The sequence below is a fragment of the Cebus imitator genome, unplaced genomic scaffold (assembly GCF_001604975.1).
Source record: "Cebus imitator isolate Cc_AM_T3 unplaced genomic scaffold, Cebus_imitator-1.0 Scaffold403, whole genome shotgun sequence".
Lineage (NCBI taxonomy): Eukaryota > Metazoa > Chordata > Mammalia > Primates > Cebidae > Cebus > Cebus imitator.
In genome coordinates, this window is record NW_016107718.1 from 1,131,656 (window position 1) to 1,159,032 (window position 27,377).

Here is a 27,377-nt window from a genome sequence, read left to right on the forward strand (position 1 = left end):
CTGACTAGGGAACCCGTGTGTGTGCAGCAAGGACTCTTGGTGTCTGTTATGAACCAGCATGCTTTGTAGACTGTGAAACAGTGTTCATGAAGCAGCACATTCAAGTATAAATATTTGCTGTGGTTCAGTGCAGATACTTTGAAATAACAGTCCCAATGCATGAGAATAGTTGATTATATAGAATTACTGGGGAGTTTTGGTTCATTGATTACTCTCTGGTAGAATTGATTGAGTATAACATCTCTCCTGCAATTAAAATGTAAAAGATAGTATGTAAAATAACAGTTTGAAATAATGAAACCAAAAAGAAAAAGAAAGCATTTTCTTTTCATTTGAACAAACTTAAAATTGGCCAAGTATTTATGTTTCTGTTCACGGTTATAAGAACAGTTAACTTTAAGTGATCACTACTTCTTAGGTGGAAACATTTACTTTTTCTCAAAATATGAACTATTTTAATTAGTCCTATTCAAATAAAAATTCTATAGCCCATGCTCTTCTATGTTCATATATATCTTTGTATCTGCTCTTTCATTATACTTTATAATTCTCTCAATTTGGAGATCATATGTATATGGGATATCTGTTTTAGCATTGGTGTGTCTAACCTCATAAGAAGAACATATTGCATAGTTTTTCTGATATATTGAATTAGCAATCTGCATGCTAGAAAGTTACAGGAGGTCTTTACAAACATTGTATTTTATTTTTTCTCTGTGGACACTCTTGACTTAAAAATGTCATCTTAATATTTCTCAAAAGGCATACTCTTGGCATTTTGGGTGACAATTCCGAATTGGATAGAGCTCTTTGCTCCCATTGAATGTCAGAGCATGACCAAAAGTACTTTCTTGCATTTAAATGAACTTTAGTTGGGTACTACCTCCAGTCTTCTTTTAATTGGATAAGAGATATTAAAAAGGACTAGGCATGGTGGCTCATGCCTGTAATCCCAGCACTTTAGAAGGTTGAGGAGGGAAAATCATTTGAGGCCAGGAGTTCAAGGCCAGCCTAAGCAGCACAGCAAGACCTGTCTCTACAAAAAATTTAAAAATTAGCCAGGCATGGTAATGAGCGCCTATGTGGCCCCAGCTACTTGGGAGGCTAAGGTGGGAGGATCAGTTGAGCCTGGGAGGTTGAAATTGTAGTGAGCTGTGATTGTGGTGCTGCCCGCCAGCATGGGTGACAGAGTGATAAGACCCTATGTCAAAAAAAAAAAAAAAAAAAGAATTGAGCCATACCATTTTGATGGAAAGCCATAAAAATACTCAGTCATTCTTATACCATAATCATATCATCAATAGTCATATATTCTTTAGATAAGCTCATAGTCTGTCACGGTTGTTACAAATAAATGCTCTTGCTACCAAGATTCCTCTTTATTTGACTGGAACGTGAGTCTAAACCAACTATGCATTTGAAACCAAAGAAAATGCCACAATGTAAAATAATATTGCAGATTCTTTTCTTTGAAAAAGATCAGTGTGTAACTTCTCAAAGCAGTGGTCAGGCTGGGCATGGTGGCACACACCTGTAATCTCAGCACTTTGGGAGGCCGAGGCGGGGGAATCACCTGAGTTCAGGAGTTTGAAACCAGCCTGACCAATATGGTGAAACCCCATCTCTACTAAAAATAAACAGCTAGATGTGGTGGGGCACACCTGTAGTCCCAGCTACTCGGGAGGCTGAGACAGGAGAATTGCTTGAACCCAGGAGGTGGAGGTTGTTGTGAGCCGAGATCGCACCACTGCACTCCAGCTGGGTGGCAGAGTGATACTTCATCTCGAACAAAACGAAACAAAACAAAACAAAAAGCAGTGAACAGCACAGAATTACTCTGTCATCCTGAGGCCAAGTAAAGAAACTTCTGAGGCTGTTGGCATTCATAAAATAATAAAAATCACTGCTGTCTATGGTTGTACCACATGCCAGGCACCAAACCAAGCACTTTATACACATGCCCTCATTTAATCCTCACTGCTATCTTATGAAATAGGCATCATTTTTTATATCCATTAAATGAGTTTAAAAACCTCAAATATGGAAGGATTAAGCAGCCTGCCTGAAGTTGTGCAACCAGAATTAGGCCTCAGGTCTGTGGGATTCCAGAGCCCATGCTATTAACCCCTGTTTCCCAATTGAACATCTATTCTTGAGCACATTATTTAATGCCCTTCACTAAAGTATAGCATATAATATTAGACTTGCAGAACTACCGGATTCTCAAGGCCTGCAGTTTACAAATAAAAGGAGTGCAAGAAAGATTAAGAGCTCCAAGTCACATGGCTAGTCAAGGGCAGTCTTCCTCATGGCTCCTGTAGTGTCTGTTAGCAGAAAGTGCTTGGTTCACAGGCTTATGTAAATCCTCACCTGTCAAAATTCTAGGGGAGGGACAAGAAGCAGAAAGTGTTCTGCATTTTCTGGACCTGACTTCCCTGTTTTGTTTCATTGTGGGCAGCCAAAGATTAGGCATAGTTGGAATTATTTCATACATCAGGAAAAGCAACTGGAATCCCTAGAGACAGGAATACAACTTCAGGAAAAAAAATTTTTTTTTCTATTCTTTGATGACTGACCTAGGCTGTGTATCTTGCTCTTCTCTTTACTTACAAAATTATTATCCCATCAAAAAGCACTGAAAACCTAGAGTTTGGAAAGCAATGAAAATGAAGCAGTTGCCTTGTAGAACTGAAAGCTCAACTTCGTGCCTTATGTGGATTTTTTTTTCCCTAAGTTCTTGGGGTGGTCCAGTATCAGAGCTCATAATCAGATACTCAGAGAGTATGGCCAGTTGTCCTTCTAGCTTGGATTTAGAGCACAGATCATCTGTGACTATTGTCGCAGTTGCTAGGCAATGCTTGTATGTTTATTTTGAGGTCTGCCCCCATGTTGCATCAGAGGCCAAAGCTTCATGTGCTCTGCACTCCCCAGAACAAGTAAAGCTCTTTATTTTTAACTAAACTGTTTCCTTGTAATATATTTTATGAATGTACAACCTACTCTGCCAAGCAATAGTTATCTTCAGTTTCTTCCTAATAGTCCAAATTCTCTAAATTTTTGCATTCGAGTTCATCTAACCTGTTGCATTCTGGACTGACTGTCTCTGGTACTTTCCTACCTCTAAGTCTTGCGCAAGCTGTATTGCTCACCTGGAATGCCTGCCTGATCCAGCCTATGTGTTTTGTAAAATCAAAATATTTTGTATTAATATTTGAAATGAGGGCAGTCAACTTGTTACAGCAAAAAGTTTATGGGCGTTCATGTTATATCCATGTTCAGATTCAGGCTCAGCCACTTCTTAACTGTGTAATCTTAGATAAGTTATTTAACTTCTCTAAGCTTCAGTTTTCTCATTGATAAAATGCAGATAATAACGTTTACCTCCAGGATTTTATGACGATATATTAAAATCAGATACAGAGATCACCTGTCACACTTCCTTGTATATGGAAGATTCTGTAAGTCGCCACCTCCCTGTAGATGACACTACAATAAGCATCCAATAAATAGTCCCTGCCTTGTCTGTGAAGCCTTTCCTAACCATCTTCCAAACCGGCACCTCAGAAATAGTCTCCCTCTTCTGACAACCTGTAGCATTGTATTGTACCTAAGACCTTATCACAATCAAACTTGTCAAACACTATGTTCTGAGGTATAAGTTAGCACCGTAACTAGATCTGCTAGCACAACGCCATATTCTCCCCAAAAGAGATGGCTGATTTTCATTCATAGATGATCCATTGTTTATCTCTCATCAGAATCACACTTTCTGTTATCATAAACATTATACCTTGTTAGATGACTCTAGGAGGTCTCTTTAAAAGCACCATTATTATACTTAATAATTAAAGGGATTGCAAGAATGTATGTCATGCTGTGACAGCATGGCAAACAGCAGACATCTGAATATTCATTTCCTGAAGTGAATAATCTATCATTACAGAAAGAAAAATGTAAGCCTGTGTTCAATAGACATATATATGGTGTTTAAACAATGTCCATGTCTTCCTTACAAAAGCTCCTCACAAGCTGCCTTGTTTTGTTCTAGGTGTCTTACAGGAAGCAGCTCAGGGTTTTATGTGTATATGTGTTTTTTTTAAAAGTTGTACAACTCCTGGTTGATTATAATAATAATGTAAATGACCTAATGTTTAAATTGTGTTATTCTAATCAGTTTTCTGACCTGCACTATCAACAGAATTTCTGATGATCTAATAGTAAAACTCAATGTTGGTTTTGTGCCATCAAATAATACTCTTGTGTTTATTCATGCACAAATTCATACATTTATCTCAGATACTTGTTAAGCAACTACTGTGTTAAGACTCTGTGGATGGAATGGGTGGCAACTCAAACAGGCTGGTGCCTACCCTCATGGAGTTCACATTTGGCTGTTTTATAAATGTTGGGAGGAAAGGATTTTTTTTCCTACATGATTGCCTTTATCTCAATATTTGAGCTGTGTTATTAAATAAGAATCTGATCATGGTTTGGGACAAATTATTCATTTTTCTCTTGTACATCTAGCAGAGCTATTTTTAAAAGTTAAAATTATTGATTTCTCACATTTTTTAATTTAGAAAATTTTTTGTATTTGTTTTGTTGTTCGCCTAAATTGCTCTAAATTTGGTCTGTATCTAATTTGAGTCTCACAATAACCTTATGGGGTTCATGGTATTCCCATGATAAGAAACTAGATTCTCAGCAGACTTAATTGACCTCCCATGGAGTCCAAGCCACTTAGCATCCACCCAGGTGGAAACTTAAGTCTTTTGATTTATTAAGTATGTTCTTGATTTCTGCTTAAAAAAAAAACCTGAAGTATTAAAACTATATTTTATTCTCTGTTTAAATGAGACTTTAATTGACAGCTAGAAAGTGGAAACAAAAATGTGAATCAACTGTGATTTTTGAGCCCCTTCTGCTACTATATAGGCAATATGGAGAGTAGAAATGACCTCTGCCTCTTGATAAATTTAGAGCTTCATTGATAGGACATTATGTACACTTAGAAAGGAGCTCAGTCACCCTCCAACGCACAATACATGATTCAGTGTAAAAGTGAGGAATACAAACACAAGAGCTGAGAAGATAATAAGAGCTAAATCAGATGCAAATAGTGTATCTTGGCCTACATCTTCAAGGGTTGGGACGGTGCGACTTGGGCAGGGAAGAGGCTTTCTAGGCAGGGGGAATGGCAAGATGCAAGGCTCAGAAGTGGAGGGGAGTGTGATTGTGATGGTGATAGCAATAACTGTCATTTGCCCAGCACTTACCACTTGCCAAGCAGCTACTGGTTCACATGCATCAACTTATCCTTAAAACAGTTATTGAAACAATTCAACAAGAATTGTTACTATTTCAGTTTTACATTTGAGGAAACTGAGGCACAGAGAGGTTAAGCAACTTGCTCAAGGTTGCACATGCACTAAACGTCAGCTGGACTCCCACCAGGGTCTTGAGACAAGAGTCCACCCTCACCCTCTTAACCTATGTGTTATGCTGGCTGATGCAGTGCTCCTGAGATCATAAGGACACCATCATGGCTGGAGGGGAGACTTGATGTGGGGCCATGATGAGGGAGGTCAAATAATGGAGAATCTAAAAATCAGGCAGAAGGCATTAGACTTTGTCTAGGACATATTGGTATTTTATCGGTGTGGAAACATGGTAGACGTTTCTTTTAGAAAGGTTAGTCAGCCATAGACAGAAAGGATTGAGAGACAAATAAGGATAAGGATGGCAACTATTGGATGGAAACTATTAGAAGGAGCTTTCTGTAATCCAGGTGTGGGTGATAGGTGATTAGACTTGGAGCAGGGTAGCAGTAGAAATGAAAAGGATGTAATGGTGATAAGGACTGGAACTGGCACTGAATCAACAGGTGAGTCTATGCCAGGTGATTTCCCAAGAGCAGCTTCAGATCCAGGTGGTATTACCCCCATTTTACAGATGAGGAAATATGGAGGCTCCAAGAGGTTAATTAATTTGGCAATTAAACATTGGAGCAGAGATTTGAGGCTGTATCTACTTTTCTTGGCTTCTTTTCTTTAAGTTAAAATAGTACAGTCTGGTGATAAAGTAGAGCTACTGATAAGGGTTGAAGAATTCCTCCCTTAATAAGAGACACCTAAAGTCATGGGGAGAAATCGACATTCAGAGGGGGCAATAATATCACAGAAAAGACAGAGCCCAAATATTAAAGAACACTGGAGGGAGGGAGGAAGGAGGGATAGGATTGAAGAACTACCTGTCAGGTACTATGCTTATCACCTGGGAGATGAAATAATCTGTACACCAAACCTTCACGACACACAGTTTACCTATTTAAAAAAATGTATACATGTACCCCTGAACCTTAAAGTTAAAAAAAATTGAAGTTCAATATTTTTAAAATGCCTGTGCTGTCACCATATTCATATGCTTTATCTAGCAATGTGCATAATGGTCAAAAGAAGTGACATTAAAAAAAAAAGAATACAGAGAAGAATAGAGCAAGTGGAAGAGGCTTCCAGAAGAAAACAAGTCAGAGGTATAGGGAGGGAATCTAGGGCTCCTAAGGCCACAGCGGCCATCAAGGAGTGACTCCAAGTGACTCCAAGTCACTGAACAGTCAGTGACTCCAAGTGAAACCGCTGTTGGATTGTCAGGTGGAGGAGACTGCATGCACGCAGCCCGATGTTCTTCATAACCCTCAACAAAGGCAGGTTCAGGTGTGTGAAGAGCAAGTAGTGTTGCAGGTGGGAGGATATGGGAATGCTGCCAGTGATGGGGTGGAGAACGGAAGCAAAGTCTGGTGTGAGGAGAAAGAGATCTGACGCATCCGATGCCTCACTCTGCACAAGTTGAGCCAAGCCAGCTGGGGTCAAGGGAGATCACCGTGAGGCTGAATGGCTGGAAATGAGACAGAGAGGACTTCTGTAATCCAGTGGCAAGTGCCTGGCAAGAGGCCAGGAAGACGTGAAGGGACTCCAATGTATGGTAGACAAACAAGTAAGGAGCTGAGGGAATGATTGTTCCATCAGATAGATGTGGTGGTACAATGGACAGGCACACATTCTAGGAGCCCCCCACCCCCTTCTACAGAAGCCCTTATCCTCCCACCCTGGCTCACTTGCCAGGACCTGCTGGGGAGCTTACAGCCCTCCCCACTCCCATCCAGTCTCACAAGACAGTTAAGCAAGCTTCCCACCTCAGCCTCCCAAGTGGCTGGTACTACAGGTTCATGCCCCCACACTCAACTAATTCTTAAATTTTTTGTTGAGACAAGGTCTCACTATATTGTCCAGACTGGACTCCAACTTCTCAACTCAAGCAGTCCTCCTATCTCAACCCCCCAAAGTGCTGGGATTATAGGTGTGAGCCATTTTACCTGTCTGTACATTGCTTTTTAAATAATAATTGTTGAATAGGTGGGTGGTTGGAGAATGATTTATATTAAGGTATATTTCTCTGCTGCTTGTTACTCTGATTTGTGCCTTAATTCAAGTTTATAAATGATTACTAATATTCAGGATATGAAGACAGTTACATGTGCCATTTGGAAGGGAAGTATTTTGATAGCAGCACTTAAGTGGGATTTACAGTATTAATTCTTTAGAGGTATTTTGGTGTATACGAGCACTGATGGTTGTGCTTTAAAATTGGCAGCCTGTTGATGTTAGCAGGACCAGCCAAGTGGCAGGCACTGCAGTAGAGCAACACTGGGTTAGCAGTCAGATGGCCAAGCTCCCAGACTTGGCATACACAGCTCAGAGGATCCTCATGCAGAGAGTGCTCCTTTCCAGCCCAAGCGATGCCTCCTTATCCTCCAGTTATGGCATAACTGGCCACATTCTGAGAACTGCCTGTCTCAACTATCTGCTGAACTAGTTATGGTTTCCTCATCTACATTCTTATGGAACCCTATGACTTTCCTTTGTTGCAAATAATTGTTGGAGTGGTTATTTTACTAATGCCATCTTTGACTAAGCTATAGATTTCATAAGGGCAGGGATGTGCCTATTGGTTTCACCACTGTGTCCCCAGCACCTGACACAGTACCTGGCACAGACTGTATTCTGGATAAATACTTGGGGAGCCAATTAACTCTGGTAACAATCTTGAACATGAGAGTCCATTTTTCCCATCTGTTTAAAACCCATGTATTAAAGCTTGTATTAAACCTTATTACTAAGGTGCTTTCTCTTTGAAGATGTATGGACTAACTCTTCACAATTTTTTATTATAAACATTATCCACATCAATGATATGAAATTCAAACAATGCAAAAGATTATAAAACGAAAGTGTATTCAGTCCTTCACTAGAGATTACAAATCTTGAAAGTTGCTTGTCTTATCAGAATAAAAAGTGAACAAGCTGCAATAAGCCAGAGTCAAATGGGTTAATAATGGGGTGGGCATATACACCATTTTTAACTCCCATGAAGCAGCTTTCATATTTCAGTTTTAAAATGGTTAGTGTCTTAGTGAGGGAAGAAAATTTTCATGCAGGAATCTGTACTGCCATCAGGGGTCAAGTCTTTGAGTTGAATTCCCACTATACCCTGCTCCATTGCTGATTTATTGCTATTCTATGTAGAGATTTTACTGTTGATGGGGGTCCTTTGAAAGTTTTTTCCTTTCTGGAATTTAAGGATCACATCAAGGTATTGTTCAATAAAGTAAAAAGGTAGGCTAGACAATTCAAGGCTGTGTGATTTTAGGAATGATTTAATACATTTGGATGTGTGGAAAATAAGTTAATGTCTACCTAAAGATTTTCAGCTTCAGAAGCCCTTTCACATGGAGTGTTTAGTTTCTATGTTGGTGTCACACGGTTGAGGGGAATCATTAAAGGAATGGAATGCAGCAAAGTAGAATTTCTTGAGTTTGAATGGAAATTTGTACAACCAAGTCTACTTGTAGAAGGATAGAATTATATAAATATGGGGACATTAATCCCCATGACATTTTTAAATATTTTCAAGGAAAAAAGTAGATATTCATATATTTATCCATTAATTTGACAGAGGGAAAAATCTATCTTGGTATATCTTCCAGTTTTCAATACCAAAAAGAATGTGAGAGAGGCCATGCTATGCCCTGCTACAGTGACCGGGGCTTGGGGTGTGTGTGTGTGTGTGTGTGTGTGTGTGTGTGTGTGTGTGTGTGTGTGTCTGTGTGTGTGTGCGTGTGTGTCTGTGTGTGTGTGTGTGTGTGTATTTTGGTGGAAGAGAGTGTCCAGTTGGTGCCTAAGGGTTCTCAGGAATAGTTATGTTTATATAATTATTTTTTAAACATAAGTATACTAACGCTTTGGATTTCTATATGTAAATTATGATAGTTTAACTACAAGCGTCAATGTGTTCTACATTAACTGAGGTTTGTGGGGAAGTGATTTTGTTCATGGGCCATAGGCTATAGTGGGTTTCATACAATCACCTTGAGTGATAGTGTATTGGGGGGTGGGGGAAGGTGAAGGAGAAGCAGGGATGGGCTCATGCTGCCCTGTGACTCAGCCTTTGAAGTGGCTTTGGGCCAGGCATTAGAGACAGAGTGAGGTCCATCTTATAGGCTTCCCTGGGTATTGTTGGCAGAGTAGCAGCTGTTTACTGAGAGTCAGTTAAGAAGGAAGCTCATGCCAGATGGAATCCCTGGGCTCTAAAACCTGATGGACTTAAATGTTAAGGAGCTTTAAATAAGTCTGGGTAGGAGTTTGCAAAGATGATAATTATCTGTTTAAAATTAACCAGTGTAATACAAGTTAAGCACTAGAATAGTACTCCAAACCATGCATGTGTCCACAGGCACATCCCAGTACTTAAATGACTGGATCACAGGGCTGACTTCAACACTGCAAGCATCCGAAAGGGTGTTTCTTGAATACTTCAGTTACTATTCATCGCCTCTTGCCTTATAAAGAAGAGCCTAAATGAGACGAGTAACACAGCAGAATTCCCTCTGCAACCTTGTCTCCACCTTCTCTTTCTTACATGTCACTGAAAGGATAGTTCGCATCCACGCAAGTCTATTTCCCGGAGTTTTGTCCTTGTTCCTTCTTTCTTTTGTATTAGGAATAACACACTGGCAATTTAATGAACATCTACAATTTGCCAGACACTTGGCACACATTATCTCAAATACAACCCTGCAAATAGATGTTATTGGCCTTTATTTGTACAGGGACCTGGAAAACTAAGGCTCAGAGTCACAGAGCTTGCAATTGACAGAGCTGGGGTTTGAACAAAATTTTGCTGAGTTGCAAAGTCCATGCTTTTTCTGAAAATAACAAACAGGAATTATAATAATATTTTCTGAGCAACCATTATGTGCCAGGGAGTAATTCTTATACTAAACTTACAATATAGTTGTTAACTACTAAAGAAAAATTGAGGCTGGGAAACGAAACATAATAAAATTTAAGTATCTTACTTGAGATTGTTCAGTAAATAGCAGACCCAAAATTCGAACCTATTTATCTAGTTACAAAGGCTTTCACTGCTGGACACCACCTCCTACTAGATTTTTGTGCTCTAAACTGGGTAAAACCAAGTTAAAGGGCCAAGGGCAGTATGATTAAGAGGAGCTGAAGGACCATGTAGATTGCAGGTTAGAGAATCAAACTTTCTAATTCTTTCTTTCCTTTCTAGGTGTCAGCTTCCTCTGGTGCAATCAGCAAGCCTTCCAGTATGAATCCCACAGAAACCAAGGTATGAAGAATGCCAATTGAGTGAATGCTAATTTAAGTTGATTGTGCTCAAAGCAAAACAAATGTAGGTTAATTGTTGACAATGAGTTCTATGTGCTAGGAAGTTTTAATTATGAAAGTAAACATTTTCTTCCTAATTGATGGGGATCTTAGAAAACTCAGCTCCTTCCAATGCTTACATCAAACATCAGCTACATGGTTTTAGATTATCTAGAAAAGTGGAGTCAGCTAGGGTTGTTTTGTTTTGTTTTGAGACAAGGTCTTGCTCTGTCACCCAGGCTGGAGTGATTACGTTCACTGCAGCCTCAACCTCCTGGACTTAAGTGATCCTTCCATCTTGGCCTTTTAAGTACCTGGGAAATACAGAGGGACACCACCATGCCCAGCTAATTGTTATTTTTGTTGTTGTTGTTGTTTATTTGTAGAGACAGAGTCTCACTATGTTGTCCAAGTTGGTCTCAAATTCCTGGGCTGAAGCAGTCCTTCCACTTGGGCCACCCAAAGTGCTGGGATTACAGGAATGAGCCACCATGCCCATGGCCAGTTTTGCTTTTGTTTTGATCCTAGATTTGATTGAGTTTTTTAATTGAAGTTGTTTCTCTCCATTTCTCTACATTGAAATGAGAACATAAATTATTAATTTCTTGCTAAAATGGTCTTATTATTCTGGCCATTTAAAAATAAATATAAAAATGAAACATTATACTAAATAAATATAAAAACATACTGGTTAGTTCAGATGCTTTCCTTAGTTTTCTTTTTTTTTCTGATATTTGAATCTTGTGGGGTACCATTTTATTGACAAACCTTTCCTGAGCTCTATTTGGGATTTATTCTTAAAATTATTTTTTTGAATTTCAGAATTAAAAATTTTCTCTAGTGGGATTGTTCTCTTTGTTCTGAAGAGCTGGCTGAAGCTGACTTTTAAACCCCCTCCCTAAGTTACTGTATCTCAAGCTCTGTCTCTTGGGAATATTTCAGGGGAGGGAATTAAACAGGGAGTGTTTTCAAAATTCTCTCAACTAATTTTTGTGTGCCAATTTTCTTTAATGCCTTTAAGAGCTACCCCAACTCCGTTATTATTACATTGCCCTTGTTTAAAATTACCAATCTACTTTTGTTTTCATATCACCTTGCTCTCCCTAGAGTTTCCTATCCCAGGTGGTGTGACACTATAGCTTAGTACTATCAAAGGATCATATGGCCTCATCTTGAATCATCTTCAAAAAACATTACAAATATCTAGAAACACACTATCCACATCTAAGTTCTTATAAATGTCATTTAGCATTCATTTAAAATTGTAATCTAAAATTATTGTTTTTTAAATTTAGTATTTCAATTTACATTGATTTCTAAATTGCTTTCAAAATATACATTACATAATTTCTAATTAATCTGTTAGCCCTTTCTACCTAATTATATTAATCTTAATCTTAAAAAATTAATTTTTTTTTTTTTCTTGAGGCAAGGTCTCGCTCTGTCACCCAGGCTGGAGAGTAGTGGCATGATCATAGCTTGCTGCAACCTTGACCTCCTGGGTGCAAGTGATCCTCCTAGCTCAGCCTCCTGAGTAGCTGGAACTACAGGGGCACACCACCATGCCTGGCTAGTAGTTTTATTTTTCTGTAGAGACAGGGTCCTGCTATGTTGCTCAGGCTGGTCTGAAACTCCTGGGCTCAAGCAATCCTTTCATCTCAGCCTCCCAAAGTGCTGGCATTACGGGCATGAGCCACTATGTCTAACCTAAAATTCAAAATCTTAATTAAGAAAAAATATACCAGAAGCATCTACAAAATAAAAATTCTTATTAAGGCCAGGTACAGTGGCTCACACCTATAATCCCAGCATTTGGGGAGATTAAGGTGGAAGGATCACTTGAGCCCAGGAGTTTGAGAGCAGCCTGGACAACATAGCAAGATCCTGTGTCTACAAAAAATTATCCAGGTGTGGTGGTGCCCTTTTGTAGTCTCAGCTCCTTGGGAGGCTGAGGCAGGAGGATAGCTTGAGCCCAGGACATCAAGGCTGCAGTGAGCTGTGAGTGCACCCCTGCACTCCAGCCTGAGTGACAGAGCAAAACCCTGTCTCAAAAATAAATAAACAACCAAGCAAACTCGTTGCATTTAGAAAGCATGAAAACCAACGAGAGATAGGAAAGAGAGCCAGAAAGATAGGATTTCCTTTTTATTCTTTTGGTTCTTTTTCATCCTGTTGCCTGATTCTAATCCCCTGTGCCTAGCTCAAGGACCAATGTTTATTTCAAGCGTGCCCTGTTATCTAGAACAAATGTCAGCAAACTCTTCACCCTTCTCTGAGAATTAATCATGAGAATTCTTGGCAGTCCTGTCAAACTGGACGAAAGTAGGAGGGAGAAGAGAGGGAATGACAAAAATGAGATTCACATAATGAGGTGTCCCCAGTGGCTGACTAGGGACCACTTTTGGCCTCAAGTCTCTTTCCCTGGAACTTGGTTTCACATCAGCGGTGATATTGGGCAATCTCTTTTTGCTTTGGTTTCTGTATCAGTACAGTTTGGAAGAACGTGATAATAGTACCTATCTCACAAGACTGTGTAAGGAAACATAACGTATATTGGACAGTGCCTCTCTATAGCAAGTGTCCAGAAGGAGTTGTCTATTGGCCAGAGCTGGAGAGACACTGCAGTGTGGTGACTAGAACACACAACCTCAGGTCCACCAGGGATTTCTAACCTCAATTTCTCATCTCTGCAATGGGTATAATAATACTTGTCTCATAGGATTATTATGAAGTTAAAGTGAGTTGACACATGAGAGGTGATTGATACACATTAGTCATTATGGTCATCATTATTATGTTCAGCACAACCACTATAAGAATAAATTTAGCCATTACTGATTTAAATGTGCATTGCACTGTAAGCTGCCTGTGTCTGTGAGCAAACATTCTTAATTGTAGTGTAGCATTCTCCCATGCAAAATCTTGATTGCCTAATTACAAATTGGAAGCTATTAATAGATTCAAACCACTCTACTACCAGCTGGCTTATTTTCCTTGTTAATCATTTAATAAATTATATTTGCATAAACTGAAAGGGTAGTACCATAAATAGAAACTCATTAATGAGGATATAGTGTGAAAGGATCCAATTTAAAATTTTCTTTAAAAACATTTCAATCATAAGCTTTGTTTCCTTCCCAAAATAGTGTGTTGGCATAGCGAGAGGCCATTATTTGAGGAAAGTATGTCTCTTCATTACTCAAGTAGAAGACATGATAAATTAAGAGCATATTTGACTTTAGCCTCTTCAAATTAAAAATAAAACAACAGCAACAAAAAACAGAAGTTTGTGCTGATACCACCAAGCAGATAAAAAGGAAAGAAAAAGGAGGAAGCATTAGACCCTAGTTTGTAATCTCTGACTTTGTAAAGTCCATGAAATGTTTAATCAAGTTTTATTCCTGATTTACATCTTGCCCATATTGAGTATGCACGCATGTACTTACTTTTTTTTTTTTTTTTTTTTTAAGCACAGGTAATGTTTAGTTGGCTAAAACTGTAAAATATCATACTAAAGATGCTAAATTACAACCAGTCCTTTAGAAGCATTTCTAGAACTTTAAATTAGATCTCTACATACAGGGCTATGCTGTGCTCAATAAAAATCCATGCACTAAATATTTACAATCTTTTTAGGATTATGTTAACAGAATGTCATAAAGCTTTCAATTACATCTGTCACTACTTGATCATAAACCAAACTTTGGATACACAGGAAAAAAATGATATTCACGTAGTCTTTACTCAGGGAAAGGAAAGCAATAAGAAATTAATTTTATTAATGGAAACCTCCACTGAAAAAAACTTTCACTGAAAAAATGTAAACACAAACTGAAATATCTGCTCAGGACCTTAGAATGTAAGTGCCTACAACTTCTTGGAGTTATACAAATATGCATCGAGTAGATGCAATAGATGAATAGAATGAATCTTGGTATAATCATTTTAACCCTTTTATACAGGTTACTTATTTGACTGACAGATAAAATAAAATTATACCTGGGGCTGTGTTCTTATATTAGGCCACTCCAATCAGCCAACAGATGGAAGGACCACATCCTCCTAACAAGAAAAAACATAAAAAACAGGTGATGTTGTTCATTGTACTAGGACATCACTGTTTACTAATGGTTACTTCACCGCTCAGCATGTGCTAATAACTGCAATTCACAGTCTTCTGTTAACGCTCGGATCCCATCATGGACTTTCTGTAGGCTCAGCTACTCGTCAGCCACATTCTGGCACTAAAAATAACTTTCACTGCTTTCTGTGTCCCCAATTCTGTCACCATCCCGTTGTTTTACACTGTCAGCCAAAACCCGTGATGAGTATTTCACTGATAAAAACATCTTGTTAGTGGCATAGAAACACAGTGCCCTTGGCTTTGTGATGAGGGTTTTTATTTTCTGCTGCACATGTATTAGCTACAATGTAAATGGTAATAAATCTTTACATATATTTGATATACATAGCAAGAGGACATAAATTGCTCCCTGAATAGTAAGAGAGTATTAACTAGTATGCTTAATTTTCTCTAAAGAGTTGTGATTTCAAGCAAACTATAACAAACTTAACTGATAAAGTTTACAATTACATCAAAATAATCTCTTTTGAGTTTCCTCAGTTGAAGAAAACCTGTGATAATCTTTGTAAACGGTGTCTGTCTTTCTTTTCGTTCTTTCTTTTTTTTCTTTTCTCTCAATTTAGGCTGTAAAAACAGAACCCGAAAAGAAGTCGCAATCAACCAAGGTAAATGATTTAAGTCTGCTAGTGAGTTATTTGGATTTTTTAAAATAATAATTAATAGCCAACTTCGTATCCTGGCACTGCTGTGAATGGTAAACGGGGTTGCTGGCTAATTTAATTAATTTTGGACTGCCCTTTTGAATGGCTGTGTGCATGTAGAATATATAAAATATTCATAACCTTAAGTCCATATATTGTTAAAAAGAATGTACAATCTTTTGTAGATGAAAAGTGTATTTCAGAAGTATTTTGTTCAATTCTAGTTTTTTGTTATATGTATAGGGATTGTTTTCAAAAAGAAAAAAGCAAGAGGAGCAAAGGAAAAAAGGCAAAGGGTAGTGAATATCCAATTCCAATTCCAATTCGGCATCGAGAACAATGCGTCTGCTGAACTCAGCACCTAGGTGACTTAGGGATGAGAATCTTTCCTAAGAAACGGGCTGTGTTTATCATGACAGTCTTATCTCAGTTGGTGGAGCTAGTTATCTGTTAGGAGGCTAGCTTCTGTTGCTTTCCTCACCCATGACTGTCCAGAATGAATGCTATTCTGCCTCTGCATGGAGGGGAACCCCAGGGTGTGTACGCAGCACAAATGTTTCTCTTTTTTTTCTCTCTTTTTTTTTTTTTTTTTAAGACGGGGTTTCACCATGTTGGTCAGTCTGGTCTTGAACCCCCGACCTCAGGTGATCCGCCAGCCTTGGCCTCCAAAATGTTTCTCTTTAATAAGGTGCTGCATTTTATTTTGTCAAGCCCTTAAGCAAGCACTAAGACAAGACCACAAGGCTTCCTGTGGAAAAGCACAGATATTTGAGCCCAGGTACTTCAAGCACAGTTGAAGGAATGGAAAAAGATATGAAAGGTGAAAGGTGAGGCTTGTCTGATTTTGTGGAAGGCCTCCTGGTGGCCCCTGAGGATGGTAGAACATAGAGTACTCAAGAGTGAAGAATTCAGCAGCTAAGTGGAAGCTGTCTTCTATTCCACTGTAAACACTTTTGATGATTTACTGAATCTCGAGAAAATTGGGTTTCTGGTGATAAGATCTTCTCTACTAACAAAGAAAAAATCTTTGTAAATCCTTTGAAAGGAGATTTTTAAAAATACGTTTTCTAGAGTGGGATCACCTGTCAACAAACTCAGTAGTCACATGGATCATGTGTTATCTGTGTAAATTGTGAAAAACAACCAGCAATTTAGAGATATACATGTATTTGAAAATAGTATTTAGATGAAATACTAAATTTTTCATTATTCTGATACTCACCATTTCCAGATACTGCTGGCAGGGTTACTGTTGACCTGAGAGCAATGTCAACTTCTGTGACCTTAAAGAATGGGCCTAAGTGGGTATTTCCTTAAAAAGGCAGAATGTTTTAGTTGGAATTTTGTTCTTGTTCTTGTTTGAAAGTGTTAAAACATTGGATTCCAATGTAATCAAGTTTAATCTTTTGAAATTGACAGCTATCTGTGGTTCATGAGAAAAAATCCCAAGAAGGAAAGCCAAAAGAACACACAGAGGTAAATGATTATCATGAGGACTTACATTATAAGGCAACATCTTTTGGTGGAATGTAATTAAAATCTGTCATCATTCAAAACTAATCCCTACAGTGGATAGTTGGATATTATTTTTTTCAGCTAAAATGATGCCATCATGTGGCAATAGCAGTGTTTACAATTTATTCATGTGATTCTTGCTGAATTTTGCTGAATTAAAACATTGGATTCCAATGTAATCAAGTTTAATCCTTTGAAATTGACAGCTATCTGTGGTTCATGAGAAAAAATCCCAAGAAGGAAAGCTAAAAGAAGACACAGAGGTAAATGATTATCATGAGGACTTACATTATAAGGCAACATCTTTGGATGGAATGTAATTAAAATCTGTCATCATTCAAAACTAATCCCTACAGTGGATAGTTGGATATTATTTTTTTCAGCTAAAATGGTGCCATCATGTGGCAAAAGCAGTGTTTACAGTTCATTTATGCAACTTGCTGAATTTTAGGGGAAGGATTTGCATTATTTCAAATTTTGTACCTAAAATGAAATTGTCACATGTACATCACACTATTTCAGATTCATATAATTTAGAACCACAGATGGCACAGTTGTTATGAACAATTTTTATTCTGTAGAGAAAAGTATCAATATTATGTTTAAGACTACCATCTTCTTAACGATGTCTTTATATGTATATGGGCACCTGTGTATGTACTTTCAGCCAAAAAGCCTACCCAAGCAGGCATCAGATACAGGAATTAAGGATGCTCACAGTAAAAAAGCAGTTTCCAGATCAGCTGAGCAGCAGCCATTGGAGAAATCAACAGAACCAAAGGTAAATGAAACAGATTGATAGGAAAACCTTAACATCAACTAGGTAATAAGATACAGTTCCCCTATTCACACTGAGGTATGTAGTTAAATCTATGAGGCTGTGCTGAATATATTTTGTATGGTAGGGATTTGGTATTATTATTTTGTTTGTTTTGCAAATAGCCTTATAGAAACTTGGGTATATGGATAGCCTGAGAAGGACATCAGATTGGTCTAGGGAATGTGCTATTCATCCTTCTCCCACTGCCCAGCAATGACCAGCTGTGACTGCAGGCTCTGGTGTCTCCCAGCCAGGTAGCTGTGGATTGAGGCTGCCTGCTGAAACCTGCCCCCCACCCCTACACACCTGGGTTGGGGAACATATGTGCCCTGAATTTTATCTGGTTCTTTAAGTGGAAATCCTAAAGCATTTTTAGGGTCTTGTTGTAGAAGAGTTGAACTTACAGAGCCAAAAATCAGAAATTGCTTCTGTAATTATGTGGTTAATAGCAGTCAGCTTTTAGAAGAATTAACATTTATAAGAAATACTTTTCAAAAAAAATAAAAATAAATACTTTTTCATTGAGAGCACTTGGAAAATAATAATGAGGCCTGCTTCACAGTATATTTTATATCAGAGATCACAAATCTATGATCTGCCAGTTAAATGCCATATGTGTATTTTATTTGGCTTACAATGTTGTTAAAAAATATTTTTAATAAATTGCCAGCAATTAAAATTAGAGTATTTCACGTAACATCCCAAGTTCAAACTTCTCTTGAAAAATCAGACTATCTAACCACAGTGGACTCACATGGCAGCAATTGACTAGAGCCATTACACCTGGTATGTGTACACCAGTACAGTTACCACAGTCCCTACCTAGCCTGATTGACCTACTCATGTTACCTGAACGTACAATTTAGGCTCGAGTCCACTTTTACGTGGTGCCTAGCACTGCACCACGTACAATAGAAGCAAGTAAACATTCCCTTATCATGGCGTCCATGAGGGTGAACTGGCAGGTGTTAGTGACATTTGAAACTGATGATCTTGATAACAGCCATGCAGACATACTTATATCTGTCAACCTTTTATCCTCACTGTCTTAGACGAAACCACAAGATGTGATTTCTGCTGGTGGAGAGAGTGTTGCTGGTGTGGCTGCAGCATCTGACAAGCCAGGTGACAAGGTGAGCACACATAAGCAGACAGAAATGTAGGCCTCTGTGCTTCTCAAGTTTCTTTTATAAGAAACATATGCTCAGATAACCTATCATTTGGCAAAACTGAGCACTGTTTATCTGTAAAATTTTGTGAAGAGCATGCATTTAAGGGATCTAGAGTAAACAATATACAAAAAATGATTTTTAAATTTGTATATTCAATAAATGCTTACTGAGCACGTGCCATAAGGTACTGATATCAATACCAAGGACATTAAAATGAGGGTTGACTCAGACCCTGCCTTCCAAATTTATAGATATGAAATAAATCAAATAAAATTTCCTTGAGCATTTGAATAGGCTTTTTCAGCATTCAGTGTTGACACCAGCTATCTTGAAACTAGTATATCACAACCATGACATCAGCATGAATGGATATGAGAAGTTTTCAAAGGAAATATTTCAAGCCCTCTCAGGATCAAGTAGATATATTGAGCTGGGTGATTGTGGACACACCTTCCTTAGATTTTTTTGAAGAGCTGCTTCAGATACCGTCCCAGAAATACAAGATGAGAAGTTATCTACTTTTTTCTGCCTATAGCAATATAGAATTAGTAATCAATTTGGAGAGCATGTGATCAATTTGAAGCCACAAGTAAGCAACTGAAGGAACAATGAGAAGATGAAAATGAAAATTTTAAAGTAGGATAGATTTATTTATACTTTGGCTTCTGTAAATGGGACCAGTATCCTGCTACAGACCAAATGGTAAAGAAAGTCATAGAGTAAATGATTTCTAGGGTAAAGGTATGGTACATCAACCTGAAACATCATTGTTTTTTCCCCCTGGGATTTTGGGATAAAAGGCACATTATTTTATCCAAATTATACAGGTCCCCTGTGGAGCAAAGGTGACATTTACAAAAACTTTTAAATGAAAATGTCAAATTTAAAATTGTTTCTTCTTGCAGTAGATCACTTGTATACTACCTTGAGACTCACAGCCTCAACCCAGGAATACACATCAGTCTCTTGTGCCATTGAGGAATAGTTAGATGAAATGGTTTGAAAATGGATACATTTAAGGCAGAGGATTCAATGCGTTAAAATAGATTTTTAAATGTAATCAATGTTTTCAGTTTGAAAGTGGATAGATTTAAGGCAGGGGATTAGGTCCACTAAAATATATATACATATGTATATGTTTTTTGAGATAGAGTCTCGCTGTGTCGCCAGGCTGGAGTGCAGTGGCGCGATCTCAACTCACTGAAATCTCCTCCTCCCGGGTTCAAGCAATTCTCCTGCCTCAGCCTCCCAAGTAGCTGGGACCGAGTAGCTAGTACTGCAGGCACACATAACCACGCCCAGCTAATTTTTGTAATTTTAGTAGAGATGGAGTTTCACCATGTTGGCCAGGATGGTCTCGATCTCTTGACCTCATGATCTGCCCACCTTGGCCTCCCAAAGTGCTGGGATTACAGGTGTGAGCCACTGCGTCCAGCCATAGATTTTTAAATCAAAATTTTCAGTTTTGAACTAAATGTAAATTAGTGTTATAAGTGGAAAAAAAAAAAAAAGCAATAAAATTAGGAGAGGCTTATGTGGAATTCTGCTGTGCATTCACTTGTGCTAGAACTTGTGGCAAGTCATTTTACTTTATGTCGCTTCTGATTCGTCTGCTATTAAATAGGATTGAGCATGTTTAAAGTACTGTGGTTGATTCTGCAGGATGCACCAGCTATAGGCCTGCCTGTCTAAGGGGAGGGGAAAAGACCTGGGGCTGTAATTCAAGCAGATTAAGAAAGGCCCCCACACGGCGTTATTTAGTGAGAAAAAAGGGATTCTGTCTAATTCAGGGAATCCACAAGGGCTTTGAGAGAGTAGATCAAAGTTCAGTTAGGTATGGAAGGATAGCTGGGATTGCAGGCTTACGAATGCATCAAGGTGTTGAAAAGTATAAGATGTGTTCTGGGCACAAAGCACATTCCAGTGTGGGTGAAGCACAGAGGAGGTGAGTGGTGGGACTGTAAGACCACAAAGACCGGTTGAGCACTGCGGTGGAGAATGCAGAGGTGAGTTTGTACATGTGGTGATTCAGCTGACAGCGGGTAGCCACTGAGAACCTGAGAGAACAGGTGGAGTGATGCGATTGAATCGGAGCTAAAGAAGGATTAAGGGACAGCAGTAGGTGGATGGGATAGAATAGAGATAGGAAGGTGGAAAACTGGTCAGGGGTCAGGGACTGTTTCAGTAGTCCTGGTGAGTCATGTTTTAGCCTAAATTACAGCTCTGATAGAATTAGAAAGCGGGGAGTTATACAAGACAAATTGCAGAACAGAAATCTTCAGGTTTTAGGAAATGACTGACTGAAGTGGACAAACACAAAGTAAAATCTAAGATAAGCTGGTGCTTCTGAGTCTGATGGAACAAGGTTGGTAGCCACACGGTAAGGGAAAGGAGGCTCCCAGGCACTCATTGTCATGTTTGTGCAAGTGCAGAGTTGCCACCTGAGAATGAGTGCCTTTTTCAGTTGTGAGCTGGGCACCTTGAAGGGCAGTCTCTAAGTCTCCTGGTTAACATTGACAGGAGTACAGATGTCAGAGGAATTGAGGAAGAAAAGGGATGTTTCTGATTTTGGACAGGCTAAATTTAAGTGTTTGAAGTGTCCAAAGAACTATGTGTAGCAAGACAATTAAAATATTGTTTTCCAATGGAAAAGAATGAAGTAGGAGGAAGGGAGAGGAAGAGAAAAAGTAGATGGAATAGAAAGATAGTGGGGATGAGGGAGGGGAAGAGAGACATTGAGAAGGAGGAGGAAGGTGTGAGAGAGAATGTGAGTCAATATCTCTATAAGGTAGTGGCTGAATCATGGAAGTCGTTTCAGTTATCCAGACTCAGGCTCACACACTCATGGCCTCCACAGTGTTTTTAGCATTGCAGTCATAATAAACAGTCACTTATTTAGCACTTACAGTTATATAGTAAGTACTTACATAGTGCTGAGCATGTGCCAAACAGTGGTTTTCATACTTCATATTTATCTGATATCTCCAAGGAGAAGTGACTTACTAAAGCCTCAAGCAGCCATGTGTGTCTCAACTGTCATGCAAACCTTGGCAGTCAGAGCCTGTGCTCTTCCTGTGCTTTGTTGCCTGAATTTGGATACCTTCAGATGGGACATGGTCCTCTTTTATCTTAAACCCAACAACTTCACCCATTAGTGTCTGCCAGTCTCAGAAAGCATTTGATCCTGGCCCTAGAGAATGATTTTGGATGAGACCACCAGCACAGGACAGAAATGTGCAGGGTGGATACAGTGGGGACCAAAGTAAAAGAGATGCCAGAGATCATGGAGAACAAAGGACACAGATGCCACAGTATGATCAGAATGGTGCTGAGGGATGGCAGCTGGGAGGCAGTGATGCTCCAAGGGTCAAACTTCGGAGATTATATCTGGATAAAAGCATGGAAACTACAGATTGGAAAGTTATTTGCAATCTTTGATAGAGCACTGAAAGCAATGATGTGCGATAAACTCATTGTAGGGAAACGGGGGGTGATGAGAGGCCGAAGTGAGGGATATAGAGGTATTGATATATGAGGGCAAAGACCCAGAGAGCAAAGCCGGGAGTGGCAGCCTACAGAAAGAATTCATGGTTGTTGCAAACACTGGCTGTGGGTCCTGCAGAAGAACAGCAAAGAAAGAAACAGTCTTGGATTCAAATCTTCATTCTGTCCCTTACCGTGTAACCTGAGGAAAGTGGACCAACCTGAGCCTTGCTTTGCCCATCACTAAATGAGGCTAATATTAACTGAAGCCCTTCTGAAAAAGCGTAGAACACACACAGCACAGTGTCTGCTGCAGAGGAAATGTTCAGTGCATGATCAATGCTATTAATATAATGAATTTATTTTAAAATTTGTAATAGTATTGAGTTTTATTAAGGTATGTGAGAAGGAGTTTTTAATTTCTCAATTCTCACCAGAAAAAAGAAAAGAAGTCATTAACTCCAGCTGTGCCAGTTGAATCTAAACCGGATAAACCGTCGGGAAAGGTACGGAGACAGCAGTGTCCTTCTGCGTGAGATAGTTACCCATATGCTCCATGTTTATCCTAATCTGATTTCTTGTGGGCAAATAATGTGAGGGGGCGATTTAAAGGACCATTTTAATGAATTATTGTTTCAAGCTAATATTGAAAGTGTGGTTGGAAGTATGATTTTCACACACACATCATGTTTGTAACACTTGATATTATAACCCCTTAAAAAAAAAGAAAAAACTCCAGTTTTAGCTCGTGGTGTTTACATTCCAGTTTTTCTCCTGAAAATACACTTTATTTAACCAGTGGTATTATTAAAGAAGTCAGGTACTTCTTTATTCTGAAATTCCTGAAAGAATCAGTCTAAACCTAACAGCCTTCAAATTGTATTTCACATATCCATAATCAGGAGAGTCCTAAAATTGTCGTGTGAATATGGTAGTTGAAAAAAAAAAAGACAATTGAAATAATTATTTTTCATCGAAATCAAATAATACAAGGTCTTTTCCTAGATTGTTGTTTTCTCCTTTAGATACAAGTTACTGTTCATAACAAGTCATCATGAACATAAAAAATAGAGGCATGCTCATTTATTATTGTATTAGACCTTTTTACACTATTATAAAGAACTTTCCTGAGACTGGGTAATTTATAAAGAAAAGAGGTTTAGGCTGAGCCTGGTGGCTCACGCCTGTTATCCCAGGACTTTGGGAGGCCAAGGCAGGCGGATCACAGGTCAGGAGATCGAGACCATCCTGGCCAACTTGGTGAAACCCCATCTCTACTAAAAACACAAAAATTAGCTGGGCGTGATGGTGAGCACCTGTAGTCCCAGCTACTCGGGAGGCTGAGGCAGGAGAATCACTTGAACCCGGGAGGCAGAGGTTGCAGTGAGCCAAGATCATGGCATTGCACTCCAGCCTGGGCAACAGAACAAAACTCTGTCTAAAAAAAAAAAGAAAGAATAAAAGAGGTTTAATTGACTCACAGTTCTGCATGGCTTGGGAGGCCTCAGGAAACTTACAATCATGGTGGAAGGGGAAGCAGTCACCTTCTTCACAAGGCAGCAGCAGAGAGAGCATGTGAAGGAGGAACTGTCACATACTTATAAAACCATTAGATCTCACAAGAACCCACTATCATGAGAACAACATAGGACAATCACCCCCACCACCTAATCACCTCCCTTCTTCAACACGTGGGGATTATCGATCCCTCCCTTGACACATGGGGATTACAATTTGAGATGAGACTTGGGCGAAGACCCTAGCCAACCATATCAGTTATACTGATTTAAGCCAATATTGGCAGAGTAAACTTGTGAGTTCTTGTAAGTTTAATGTCCCAGGTAATTTCTGTTTTATGAACCTCTTCAGGCAAGCAGTAACCAAAAACCATAAATGAAATAATACAGAGTGATTCCCTTATGAAACAGATTCTATTTGGAAGACATACCATATAGAGATTTTTAGGGGTTCTTTGTCTGAATTCTGGAAAACTATGGATAAGCAATAAATATCTAGCATTTCCCTTATCGTTTAAAGCAACATGGTTATAATTCCCTGCATTTTTTTTTTTCTTTTTTAACTGTCAGTGCATTGGACTGGCAGCTTTAATGAATTTATACATTTGTTCATGTATGTAATGCCTTTAGACTTGTTGAAACTGTGCTTCTTATCTGAATGTGGCTTTTTATCTTTCCAGCCCAGAATTTGTACTTTGAGAAACAGTAAAGTCTGTTAGAGATCAGATTTTAACTATTTAGGAGAACTATTTGAAGACCTTTTGGTGTTTGGTGTTTTTCTGTGTACAGAATGGCTTTTTTGTAGTTAAACTAAAAGTGAAATCTGTATAACAAATAATATTTAAATATCTGCTCTTTCTTTTCCAGTCAGACATGAATGCTGCTTTGGATGACTTAATAGACACTTTAGGAGGACCTGAAGAAACTGAAGAAGAAAATACAACGTATACTGGACCAGAAGTTTCAGTATGTGCTCTTGATATCTGTAAAAATTCAGTGAGTAGGAGAGTAAATAAGGCCATGGTCATGAAGCACAAAAGAATATCTAGTGAGGCCAGGCACGGTGGCCCACACCTGTAATCTCAGCACTTTGGGAGGCCAAGGCAGGCAGATCACTTGAGATCAGGAGTTAGAGACCAGCCTGGCCAACATGGTAAAACAGTGTCCCTACTAAAAATACAAAAGTTAGCTGGGCGTGGTGATGCATGCCTGTAATCCCACCTACTTGGGAAGCTGAGGCAGAAGAATTGCCTGAACCCAGGAGGCAGAGGTTGCAGTGAACTGAGATTGCACCACTGCACTCCAGCTTGGGCAACAAAGCCAGACTGTCTCAAAAAAAAAAGGGGGGGGGGATACCTAGTATTCTGTCATTTGCATAGAAACAGGGTGATGTCAGTATCAAGACAGAAACTAAAAACTAATGTCGTGGATGGAAATGGTTTGTTGTTTGGCAGCTGCATTATAACATTGAGTTAGCAAACATTTATTGTTGTGCTAAGATTGACACTGGGACAGAGCCTACTAGATCACAAAGACTTATTTTCCATCCTCGAGATTTAAATAGAACAGACTAGAACTTGTTTTGGTTTCTCAATATTTACCACCCTCAGTTTATCCCTATTCCTAATTCCTAAAATTGTATTTTCCTTGATATTTAAAAAAAAGACATGCTGGCCAGACATGGTGGCTTGCACCTATAATCCCAGCACTTTGGGAGGCCGAGGTGGATGGATCACCTGAGGTCAGCAGTTCGAGACCAGCGTGGCCAACATGATGAAACACCGTCTCTACTAAAAATATAAAAATATTAATCGGGCATGGTGGCACATGCCTGTAATCCCAGCTACTCAGGAGGCTAAGACAGGAGAACTGCTTGAACCCTGGAGGTGGAGGTTGCAGTGAGCTGGGACCGTGCCATTATTCTCTGGCCTAGGCAACAAGAACAAAACTCCGTCTCAAAAAATAAAAATGAATAAAAAGGCATGCCATAGACTAGACAAAAACATTTTATAACAGACATAACAAAAGATTTGTTTCTAGAATTTATAAAGAATAAAAAAACAGAAAAAGACAACCCAATGGAAAATTGGGAGAAAACTTGACTGGCCAATCAACAAGTAAATGAAATTCTCCCTAGAAATTAGGAGAATGATATTAAAACATGGAATAAACACTACTTTGCATATATGAGATTAACAAAATTGTGAAAGTCTGACAATTCCTATAGCTTTCCTATAGCTGCTGGGTGTTCATGATGAGTATTCCCTTCAACCAGGAAGTCCACCTCTAGGGAGTTTCCCAGAAAAGAGCCTGCCCATGTGTGCAAGGAGTTACAAGAACTGGTGAAACATTTGGAAACATAAAATTCAGTGCTTTATAGTGGTTAAAACAGATTAGTCATCTATCAACATGGATACATTGTAAAAACATAATTTTGAATAAAAATAATGCAGAATGGTATGTAGAATATGATACCATTTATATAACATTGGAAAATATGGAAAGTAATGCTGGAAATTGTTTATGGATACCTACATATGTAGAAATTGTTCTAAAATAACTAAATTGACATGCTAAAGTTCGAGATGGTAACTGTTTCTGATTAACAAGGAAAGGAAATTAGGTTTCAGAATGCTAAACAGAAGACATCCACTCTATCTGTGATTTTTTTTCTCAAAAATTACAAATCCAGTAGAGTTGAGTATTGGATTATACAGAAGCTCATTATCTTATTAACTATTCTTTTGTATCAATTGGAAACATTAGATAATGAAAGCATTTGAAAGCAAAATGTATTTAGCAATCAACTTTAGTATTTTGAATATTTTCTAGCATTACATGTGAGTTAAGCCAATTAAATATGGGTGTTTGTGTAAACTTAGAAATTTAGTTGTGTAAAGTATTGGCTTCTTAATGATTTATAGTTTATATCAGTATTTCCATAAATTAATAATGGAATAGTGCATTAGTTTCAGAATATGCATATGACATTCTCAGCTAATTAATTACATATTGTCCCCATGTGTATGATTTTGTTCCAGGATCCAATGAGTTCCACCTACATAGAGGAATTGGGTAAAAGAGAAGTCACAATTCCACCAAAATATAGGGAACTATTGGCTGTAAGTTAAATAGCCATTTACTTTTATTTCACTGTTTCCTCTTTAGAATATAATTTCATATCAGTATTTTCACAACGTTTAAAAGTTAGGAAATATAATGGTGCATGTGAAATTGTCATTACTATGAAGCTTACTCTATCGGTTGGCTGGGGATGCTATAACCAAGTACCACAGACCAGTGATATAAACAAGAGATTGATTGTCTCACAGTTCTGAAGGCTGGAAGTCTAGAA

General features: G+C 38.6%; 1 protein-coding gene across 15 annotated transcripts in view; it reads left to right on the plus strand.

Annotated features, from left to right (window-relative positions):
• The window catches only part of CAST (calpastatin), a 106,894-nt gene that overhangs the window by 43,167 nt on the left and 36,350 nt on the right, over nucleotides 1–27,377 (plus strand). For 4 of the 15 annotated variants that reach the window (XM_017508870.2, XM_017508875.2, XM_017508868.2 and 1 more), the window contains 10 exons: nucleotides 10,633–10,692; nucleotides 14,753–14,818; nucleotides 15,438–15,479; nucleotides 16,935–16,991; nucleotides 17,237–17,293; nucleotides 17,698–17,811; nucleotides 18,903–18,983; nucleotides 22,943–23,011; nucleotides 24,890–24,988; nucleotides 27,064–27,144. In XM_017508870.2, coding sequence (XP_017364359.1) covers nucleotides 10,633–10,692; nucleotides 14,753–14,818; nucleotides 15,438–15,479; nucleotides 16,935–16,991; nucleotides 17,237–17,293; nucleotides 17,698–17,811; nucleotides 18,903–18,983; nucleotides 22,943–23,011; nucleotides 24,890–24,988; nucleotides 27,064–27,144 — 726 coding nt within the window. The remainder of the gene's footprint in view (nucleotides 1–10,632; nucleotides 10,693–14,752; nucleotides 14,819–15,437; nucleotides 15,480–16,934; nucleotides 16,992–17,236; nucleotides 17,294–17,697; nucleotides 17,812–18,902; nucleotides 18,984–22,942; nucleotides 23,012–24,889; nucleotides 24,989–27,063; nucleotides 27,145–27,377) is intronic. The other 11 variants (XM_017508883.2, XM_017508884.2, XM_017508879.2 and 8 more) reach the window with 4 other exon arrangements.